Genomic DNA, 10,613 nt, shown 5'->3' on the forward strand with positions numbered 1-10,613 from the left:
ATTTAACTCTCCAGCCTCCGGGCATCCATCGTGATACTTGGATGAGGGGGGGATTTTGCTGAATGTAGAAATATTTCTTATCATTTACTCTTCCCTGTTTCATTTTTTATTCAGCTTAACTTGGCTATCACAATTCCCTTAAGCGTTAATGTATTAATGCATAATCCTATTATTAGTCAAATACTGTTCAATTGCTGCGAATAGTTTGGGTGTCATTTTGGTCTTTGCCATCAGTTTCGCTATACAGACGTTGAGTACCTTGACAGCCAATAGGAAGCAAATATAGTTAAAATATCAGATCGTAGAGCCTAGCTTATATACATATGACAGCACACGTTTCCTATTATCTGTACTTACTAGATTACAAAAGGAAAGCAATTAATTCGGATAACCACACATATCAATGTATCATTAACAATTAATATATGCTTTATATCGTGTACAAGTATAATTACCACGTGCTCTATCATCAGCCGTTATCCCTAACAAGATGATTATAAATACATGCTTTTGATTGGCTGCTCAGTAGTGACATGCCAATCTTCGTCGTATTTATCAGTTGTAGATACGCGTCTATGTTAGAGGTGAATTCCTTCACAAGAACACCAGGGTTGTTTAATTTGTGTTTACAACACTTTATATGTACGATTGCTATCGTTTTATGTCCGTATAGCTACTACCAATTGAAATGCATATTACAGCATGGGTTATTGATGTATTGGTTTGAATTTTCAAAATAGATGCGTATTCATATATTATCGATACTGGCGAGGATAATGGATATGTCAAAGTTCGGATTCCGTTTAAACTCTGAAGTGTGCGTTTGTGTGGTGTATGTGTTTATATCCTACTTAGGAATAAATTCGGCTTCAATGACCTACAACAAGTACAGGGAGGTACCAAAGATGAAAGAACAGAACCACGTGGGGTCAGTGTTAAGCACATCGTCTATGAACACAAAGATTAGATGTGCCAGTACGTGTGATAACTCCGAGTGCATTTCCTTCTCCTACAACTCCGTCACACATGAGTGCAAGACGTACAGCGATGAAATATGTTACAGAGACGACGGCGTCGCATCATCTTCACTCAAATTCTACACGAAAATTGTCCAGTTTGTCTGTAAGTATGATAAGCTGTGAGGTCTGGGGCGTGTATAATGTTTGTGGTCATGTTTGTAATAGCAGATTCGCATTTCAGCATCGCAGGTCAATCACGCATTGCAACTCTCGAAATGAAAGTGTCTCCGAGTACAGTTTTGGGATCACACAACACCATTTGCGCACGATAAACAATTGTGCGAAATTAGCGACCGCATATGTGCTCGATAGGCAGCATGGTTTTTGTATAGCAAGGAATGCCCAGTGAATTAATACGATTTCATATAAAAAACCTTCTATTTTCCCTGATTCAAGTATGTAACCATAGTTTACCCAAATTTACATGGTTATGTATTTATATAACAAAACAAGGACACAAAGTGTTTTAGACATACGGGTATATACATGTACATACTGTACACAAAGATTGAATGTAAACAAATAATCTTAATTGCTAGTTGTTATATGCACCTGTTTAGTGTAATGTAATGGGTATACATATGAGCGCGATATGGTTAGATAGATTGATCGATGTTATTGAGTGAAAAAATCCGAAATCATCGAGTGCCATCGAATTGCGTTTAAACACACAGCGGGGCGATCGATAGTTAAATCGCACGGTACATTTACGTGAGGACGATCAGCCGACGGTGTGCACACGTGCGATTAATGTAATATGTGCGCACCGTTATATTGTTGCATTGCGTACAACTGCATAAAAATAGCCACACATTCAACAGAGTATGGTTCAAAATGCGATTTCGATTATGCAATTGGCTAAAAACTTAAACAAACGATGCATCTTGCTATTTTCTTGAAACTGACAAACACTACATTTGACCTTGATAACATTTTGTTTAGAAAAAAGGTACTTGAAAAAGGCCAGTTTTTGTTTTAACCACACTGATATATTTTATCCTGTCTTTCGTCAAATCCAGAAAATTAGTAGTTCATTAACAGCCTGAAATCTACCATACACACTAATCATAGATTATTTTGTGGGTGAAGCATGCCTCCTTGACCCATATTTTCACCTATGGATCATTTAAAGAGCTTATTTATGGCTTATTTACAGTTGACGCCTTGGCGATTTTTATCTTAGCTCAAAAGAAAGTATATACTTCCAGCTATTGTTTCTTAGGTATGCATCATTGATCACTCAACGTTATAGATAATTAAATTCGTCTTTTGACTGTTGTTGTTCTTGTTGGGCATTTTGTTTATAGATTGATATATACGTTGTTAACGTTTTCGTCTTCGAGGATCCCAAGGGATACACACGCATTGAAATCCAAAGGATGTGTCTAGTCATCCGAGCAGACAATTAGTATTTTTATTTTAATTGCATTCACCGAAACTCCTTTGGGAATCAATGATAATCATATTTGTATGCCATTTACTCTTTCATCTGCTTAAAATAAGCAAGGGAGTCTATCCGTTTGCCTTGCTCTGTAGCGTCTTTGTCCCAGGAAAATATTTGATCTTTACTTGAGCAGTACCATTCTTGTGAAGTGACTTATGTGGACAACCTACTTTTGGGGTTTTCCTCGGTTTTATTATGACTTATTTCGATAAACTTCTTATCCGATTGAAACACTTTTTATCAGGCTTCATGTCGTATTATTTCTTGTCAGATGTACCTGCTAGGAACCTGCTGTGTGGTCCAATGTAGAATAGTGTGACTGGGTGGTGTTTCCTGTTTTCCTTCACTAAAATGACAAATTATATTACCTTTGAGTGACCCGTTTATATGTCGATACGTTCCATAGAATGATTAAGCCTTTGACAGGACGCAAAAAGCTGTATCGTTTCTCCAATATTATGAACGCATCACCATCAGGGCCTGTGGTACATGTTAAATAGGACACGTTTTCCATCCGGAGTGTCTTGTTCTAACCTTGTGATTTATTAGGTGTTAGCATGGTTTTCGTGATCATTTATTCGGCGTAACTTATTTGTAACTACTGACTTACAAAAGTGCCTATTAGAATTGTGAGCTTACGTGTTTTTGACAGCAACATCCCTGCATGGTTTGTAAAAAGCCGAATACACCCCGTTATCGACCAACCATGGATGCACACTGAAAGATGATTGATGATTTTGTCAATAAGACATACGAACGATGAACTTCCAAGAAATGTGCACGGATAGTTGACCATGAGCAGACATTGTTTCACGATGATGATGGCGGTCATGAAAGTGATAATGACAAAGAAAGCGACTCCGGGGAAAATAAATCTGAAGAAGCACGTGACTTCAGGTCAACATAGGATTTGTTACTGTTTTATTTAATTTTCAATAGATAAAAGTAAAACCTTTGAATCCTAACGATTAATGATGCCTTCTTAGTCCTTTCTTTTGCAGTGAGCAGGCGGTTAATAAACCATTTTAATCCCCTTTCGCATAAACCTAGCAAATTATCCTGCTGATAAATGAAATACTTGACCAAGAAAATCATATATGTAGACCAAATGTCATAACAAGGACAAACAGAACCAAAGATATATACTTTTTTGATCATCCAGAAGTAGAGTAGTGGCGATTTTAAAGTTTTGCGTAAGACTGAATTAGCCAACATTTCCATGAGGCTCATCCAAGCACACTTTAATCAGCATCTTCAAGCTGTCTAAAATAAAATTCCAAACTTTGATCCGGATGTCACGGTAACTGTACTTCACAGTGCTTACATGTCACAAATGATTCGATAATTTAAAGTTTCTTGATATCACAATTCCCGCAATACAGTCGGCTACTAGCGTACCAAATGACAACGCAGGATGTATCACGACGCGTTTTTGTGACGACTGTAAGTAGGCCTCATGATCACCATTACGATATCTTTAATAAACAGTCTCTTTCCTTGATAATACTTATTAGTGTGCCGAGTGCTTTCGTTTTTAATTATCCAATTTCTCATACTAAGAATGTTGCATGTACACAATGTATCTTACCTGGATGTTATCTTAACTAACATGTGCAATGTGGTCTATGAAGCAGAAGGCGCTTTTCATAATTCGTTCCGTTGTTTACGTTTGTCATAACTTGACTGATTGTGATATCGAATAACGGTTCTAATTATATTTCAGTATTCTCTAGTGTTGCATTGAGTGTCACAATATGCCAAGATTGTATCACGATATATTGCAATACAGAAATAATATATTGCGATACGTATTCCGATATACTGTCATATGAATAATGTGCTTAATTTTATAATAAGTTGCTGTCAGAATGCTATTGAACTTAATCATAATATGGATCGCATAGAAGTAAGACTTTTGTCAAACCCACCATCGATTACAAACTTTGAACTGATTACAACCACAAGTAAAAGCCTGTTTTATGCTTATTGGCAGATCTGTTTTGTAATAATTTACAAAATTAAAACACCTAGTAGAAACATTAAAACAAGTTTTTGAAAAAACATTGCGATACAGCAATATGTCATCTCTGTATTGTGGTTCATTACGATACATATGTATTGCGATATACCTGCTTTCCGATATATTGTAACGGTTCTGATATATTTACATTTGTTTTGAACCGTCATAATTCTCACTTTTTATAGAACAGAAAGTTTATCTTCATTTTACTCACAGAATCCTGATTTTAAGGAATAGAATAAGCATTATTTAAGGTTTGAACGACATATTCCGAAAATAAAACTGTGTGCATAAATCCACCAAGAGGTTTACACACAAAAAGGATTTTTTCGGTATTTACTTATACCGTAAAATAATCATTGTTACCCCTTGTAGATAAATTTTAAAGGACATTCAAAATATTTAAGTTCATATTAAATGATGATTCATTCACAAAATTACTGTGCAGTAATTTCATCTCCAAGCGACTTCAACAAATCAGAAGCTTGAATTACAAATAGCGCACCAAAAATTGCGGAATAAGACGTCATCACTATTTGGGTTGTTTGATTTTTAGGTTAAACGATGTAACATGGAAATTGTCTAGACTTTGGGAAAATGGCAAAATTAAATTATATCAGTTTTTATATAAAAAAAATCTTATGCCGACTTTATGGTCGGGATAATGTACTTTATTGCTATATGTGATAAATAAAGAGATACTACTTTCTTTAACGCCCCTGACTGCAAACAAGAAGTTTGTGTTCACAACGTCATATTGTTCATGTCTATTTCTCTTTAAACTTACGTCTCATCAATCTTTTGGACAGAGTGGACGTGTTCCACAAATTCTTGCTTTATGTGTAACCATGTATACATATCAACGTTTCTGTTGTACCAATTAATTATTTTTAATTCGTGTTTAAGCTCTTAGTAACTGTGGATATGTCCCCACTGCCTATTGTTCAGGAGTGTACACCCTTACACCTGCAACTGGCAATGTCGTGTCCGCGTATTGTGATATGGACACTGCAGGGGGACCGTGGACGGTAAGCTGTTCCGAACGTCACACCGTAGATACCAGTTCATTCGAAAGTATATGTCAGTGACCTTATCTAATATTATATAATTTCTGAAAGAAGCATTTGGGTTTTGTGATTTGAAATATCTTTTCTTCTTTAAAGTAATCGATTATAGCATTCCTTACTGATTGTAATGTTATTATTTTTCCCTTACACATTGCTTTTTGAAAACAAAACTTGTTTTAGAAAGTGAGAAAGGTAATAACTATCCAAGTTGATGTTTTATTTTCTTCTTGAATAACAATACATACACGTTCATCACCTAGATTGTCGCCAGCAGATATGACGGATCAGTTGACTTTTACAAAACATGGAATGAATACAAGAATGGTTTCGGAAGTTTGACAGGAGAGTTCTGGCTGGGTATGATATCATATTGGTTACCTTAAAGTCTCAACAGTATGCTTAATTCCAAAACTAGCCATACTTTAAAAAGGAGTTTTATGTTGATGAAGAATTGCAAACAAAACTATTATTTTAAGGGCCTGTCACACACTATCGATGTACCAAGCCGGGACTAAACCGAAGCCTAAAATTAACAACGGCGAGAAAATTGGCATAGCTCCGGCGAGAAAGCGTACATTTTAAAGGATGTTCAAAAATGTCTACCATCGCTTGCCGTTCCTCAAATTGTCGCCAATATTCTGACAATGTCCTGACGGTGTAGTAGCGTTCTTAGCGATGCGATACTGTTGCGATCCCCGGAAATCGCCAAATGTGCTATCTGGTATAGCTCCAGTGTCTCAAATCGGCTAGGTGTGACACGCCCTTTACAAGAAAATATTGTTTTACCTTTTTGCAAGTGGCTATTGCTTTTGAATTTGCGATCTCAATTAATCATAAAGAACATTAAATATAGAAGATAAATATTGACAGTATGCAAGAAAATGTTTCGCTGCATATTCACTTTTGTCTTTTTCGCCCTCCGTGATTAGGGCGAAATTATGATTAGAGCGAATATACGCAAACGACACAATATATATAAAATGTGAAAGGCGAAATTCTTACTGGGCGAAATATTATTACCTGGGCGAAGGACGACATTTTCCTGGTGTACAGTAGCTAGTCACACAAAATGTACACACGGCAACCATAATCACGTATTGTTTCCATAAATTACATTAGGTTTCGAGAATTTAAGACTACTGCTTGCCCAGAATATGAAGCTTCGGATTGAAATGGAAGGCTGGAGCACCCCCCGTAAGCATGTAGAATACACTACTTTCAACGTTTCTGACGAGGCTACGAAATACACATTGACTATTGGCGGATACAGTACGCCAGACGGACTATGTAAGTTGAAATTCCAGGGGATCATATTTTTCTTGTAGATCCTTGACCAAACTTATTTTTCAGGCGATAATATTTTTAGTATTTTGGAAGTAGTTCGAAATCGTATAATTTGCTAAACCACTAAAAAAAATCACCGTAATCTCGCATGTTGTTCTGTGATATATCAAGCCCTCACGTGAAATATTTCAGAAAAAAAAGGGAAAAAAAACCCCAAAGAATTCGTTTTCAGATCAATCTTTTAATCACTAAAGGATATATAATGCAACGAATTTCATCATTGTTAAAGTATTATATATGATAGTTTATGATATCAATGCAATTTATTGGTGTTATAACAATGAGCCGAAAGAGCAGCATCTTTTTTCATTTAATTGCTTTTCAGAAAATATTTTTATTCCATTTTTATTGGTTTCTAGAAAGAAAAAAACCTGAACATCAATCAGACAAAAATAGCTGCTGTGTCTGAAACCCGCAAAAATGTCAACCTAGTCATAAGACATTTTATATAATTGCAAAACTATGTTTGTTGATGCTATGTTGAATGCAAATTGTTTCGTTTAAATTCGTATTTACAATATAAATATGTTGGTATGTTGTAGTTAACGCACTCAATGCACATAATGGCTGGCCTTTCAGCACCCGTGACAATGATAACGACGGTTTCAGCGGCGATTGTACCAGTAGTGCACACGGAGGATGGTGGTATGAAGCCTGCTTTGACTGCAATCTGTTCGGGAATTACACTTCAAACAACGGTTATAGTGCAATGCTCTGGAAATACTTCTACCCTACTGACACGAGCTTAACAGCTATCAAGACACTCAGGCTGATGCTGAAGGAGAAATAGATTCATACGTGTTATAGGACTTTTTGGGTAACCCACTGCTATACCCAATTTTATGCAGTTTGTATAGGCCCGTCGGTGTCCACTCGGTGATTTTCAATAGAATAAATTCCAACTGTATGGGAAGGTTATTATCATAAGTGCTCGGACAATTTTGATAACCAATAATATCCGACCATAACTTAAAACGTAATGCCCGTTTAATGAATTGCTGAAACAGTGTCCGCTCAGTATCTTACCCAATTGTTGATGAATTCACTTCACAGGAAGGTTTATTAATACAGGACCTCTGACAGATTTGATAACCACTATTATCAGACTGTAATTTACTGAGTTATGACCCTTTAATTAAACATTGTCCACTCGATAATGTGCAATTTAAAACCGAATTAAGTTCACACTTCATAGTAAAGGTTAATTACCAGGAATGATCAGAAAAGCGAGATCACCTTAATCATCCAACTTTAATTAACTGAGTTATGCCCGTTTAACCGATTGCCGAAATCTCGAAACATTTCAATGGCTTTACTTTAAACTTCAACCACGAAAACCTTTAAGATAATCACCCAACCGGAGGGTAAGGATTCGCTTCTAAAAGATTTTGATGTAAAGGCGAAATGGAGTGCACAATGGCTAAGTGATATGCATCCAGGAAAATGCAAATATATGTCCATTGGGCGATCCGAGGAACCAAAGAATGCAATGTTAAAATCATACAACACACATGGAAAAATCCTGGAATCATCGGTTCAGGAAAAAGACACTGGAGTTGTCATTGACAAATCATTAAACGTTGAAGACCACATAAGAGAATGGGTTCAACAAATCAAACTCGATGTATTTGCCATTATTAGGAGTTAATATCAATTTTTAGACTACGCTACATTGCTGTCACCCTTAAAATGTCTTGTGCGGACACTGTTGGAATGCGAAGGAGCACTTTTTAATCTAGAACAAATCATATCTAATCCAACGAGGATAACCGACTCCGCACAATCTCTGATTGATCATATTCTTTGCAATACACATGAAAATATAAGTCAATCAGGTGTCCTACCGATTGGCATCAGTGATCACCTCCCTGTGTTCTGCACGCGCAAACGACCTCGTATAATGTACTGTATTCAACATGCATAATAATGTTAAAATGCGTTCAACTTACAATTACTCTAAAAGAAACTTTTATAAATAAATTGACAGAATGATAAATGGGAAGATTGCTCTCTTGCTCCTGACATAAACAAGGCCTGGAAATTGTTCAGAGACTTTTTCACAGATGCTTCAGACCATGTGGTTCCCATATCAGAAATTCGCCTAAAACAACGTACCGAACCCTGGATGACCTCTGAAATACTTGACATCATATCTGAAAAGGATAATCAATTTAACATTTTCAAGAGGAATCACAATCTTGATACATGTATATGTAAGTTTTTTTGCCAGCTCAGAAATAAACTTCAAAAACTTGCTAAATGCAATTATTTCGAAAATAAAATCGAAGAAAATAAAGGCAATTCTAAAAGCATGTGGAAACAATTTAAGGGCCTGGGATAAGAAAGGAGTAAGAAATCAAACCTAAAAACAATTCTCAATATTAATGGTGTAAACTTTTATGATGACATTACAGTAACAAACCATTTTAACATTTTTTTACTACTGTTGCTTCTAAATTGGTTGAAAAATCTCCATTGTGTAAAGGCTTGTACCATTATACATCAAAGTTGTTGAAGGATGTTTATACTAAAAGAAACCAGAAAGGGATTAAATTTCATCTTCATGATGTCTCGGAAGAGTTTGTGTACATGGAGTTATGCAATTTGAATATATGTAAAAGTACAGGTTTAGATCAAATTCCTGCCAGATTCTTTCCGGGATGCGGCACCAGTAATCAAAATTCATATCACCTTTTTAATAGATTTATCCATATCTGAGGTATAGTACCTGACGATCTCAAAACTGCAAAAGTTATCCCTTTATTCAAAATGAAGGATAGCCTTCAGGCAAAAAACTATAGAAATGTGAGCATCCTAAATATTGTGTCAAATTATTTAGAAAAAGCTGTCTATATCAAATTAGAATTTTTTCTTGTTAAAAATAACCTATTGTATGAATTTCAATCCGGCTTCAAGAAATCATACTCTACTGACTCCTGTTTGATCTATCTCAGGGACTATATAAAATCTCAAAACGTCGAAAGGTTCATCCCCTGGTATGGTCTTGTTAGACCTACAAAAAGCTTTCGATACAGTAAATCATTCTATATTGTGTAACACATTACAGTTTATTGGTGTCGAGTACTGCAATTGGTTCAAATGTTATTAAGCAAAGATATCTCATTTAGTCAGTGTTAATTGGGTACACTCGTCAGTTGGTAATTACTCAACGAAGATTATTGGGACCACTTTTATTTTTGGTTTATATAAATGACATGGAAATATGTATTGAAAATTCATGTAAATTACTCCTCTATGCGGATGAGAGTGCTTTCATATTTTCACATAAATGCCCTGAAACAATTTCATCTAAAATCTCATTGGTTTTGGAATCCTGTCATGATTGGCTTGTTGACAATAAATTATCATTACATCTGGGAAAAACAGAAAGTATCCTTTTTGGTCCAAAAAGAAAATTGATTTAAACGCTCAAGGATAAATTTCAGGTTTCTTGCAAAGGTCAAATTTGTAATTCTCATTTGGCTGTAAATTACCTTGGGGTGATGATTGACAGGTTTTTATCTGGAGAAGAAATTGTCTCCAATATCATACAAAAAATAAATCAAAGACTAATATCCTTTACAGAAATAGTAACTTTCTATCCCAAAAATCACGAAAACTCTATGTTCAGCTCTTATACAATGTCATTTCGATTATGCCTGTTCATCTTGGTATGAGGGTCTTCTTAAATTACATAAAAAAGTTACAAATTACCCCCC

The 10,613-nt window shown here is 35.6% G+C and overlaps 1 protein-coding gene across 1 annotated transcript; it reads left to right on the top strand.

Moving 5' to 3' along the window:
• The first annotated feature begins 872 nt into the window (after window positions 1-872).
• LOC110448295 (fibrinogen-like protein A) lies at window positions 873-7,684 on the top strand. Its single transcript, XM_021494464.1, has 5 exons — window positions 873-1,122; window positions 5,390-5,511; window positions 5,811-5,907; window positions 6,670-6,837; window positions 7,437-7,684. The coding sequence occupies exons 1-5, from the start codon at window positions 873-875 to the stop codon at window positions 7,682-7,684; spliced, it is 885 nt and encodes a 294-aa protein (XP_021350139.1).
• Window positions 7,685-10,613: the final 2,929 nt, after the last annotated feature.

Source organism: Mizuhopecten yessoensis, unplaced genomic scaffold, assembly GCF_002113885.1.
Source record: "Mizuhopecten yessoensis strain PY_sf001 unplaced genomic scaffold, ASM211388v2 scaffold3989, whole genome shotgun sequence".
NCBI classification, from domain to species: domain Eukaryota; kingdom Metazoa; phylum Mollusca; class Bivalvia; order Pectinida; family Pectinidae; genus Mizuhopecten; species Mizuhopecten yessoensis.

What these genes read in the sequence shown, in the direction of transcription:
- LOC110448295 (XM_021494464.1), top strand. Translation starts at nt 873, where the DNA reads ATGACCTACAACAAGTACAGGGAGGTACCAAAGATGAAAGAACAGAAC. An exon ending in GACAGGAGAGTTCTGGCTGG is followed by an intron (nt 5,908 to 6,669) that starts GTATGATATCAT and finishes AAATTACATTAG; the next exon opens with GTTTCGAGAATTTAAGACTA. An exon ending in CAGTACGCCAGACGGACTAT is followed by an intron (nt 6,838 to 7,436) that starts GTAAGTTGAAAT and finishes GGTATGTTGTAG; the next exon opens with TTAACGCACTCAATGCACAT.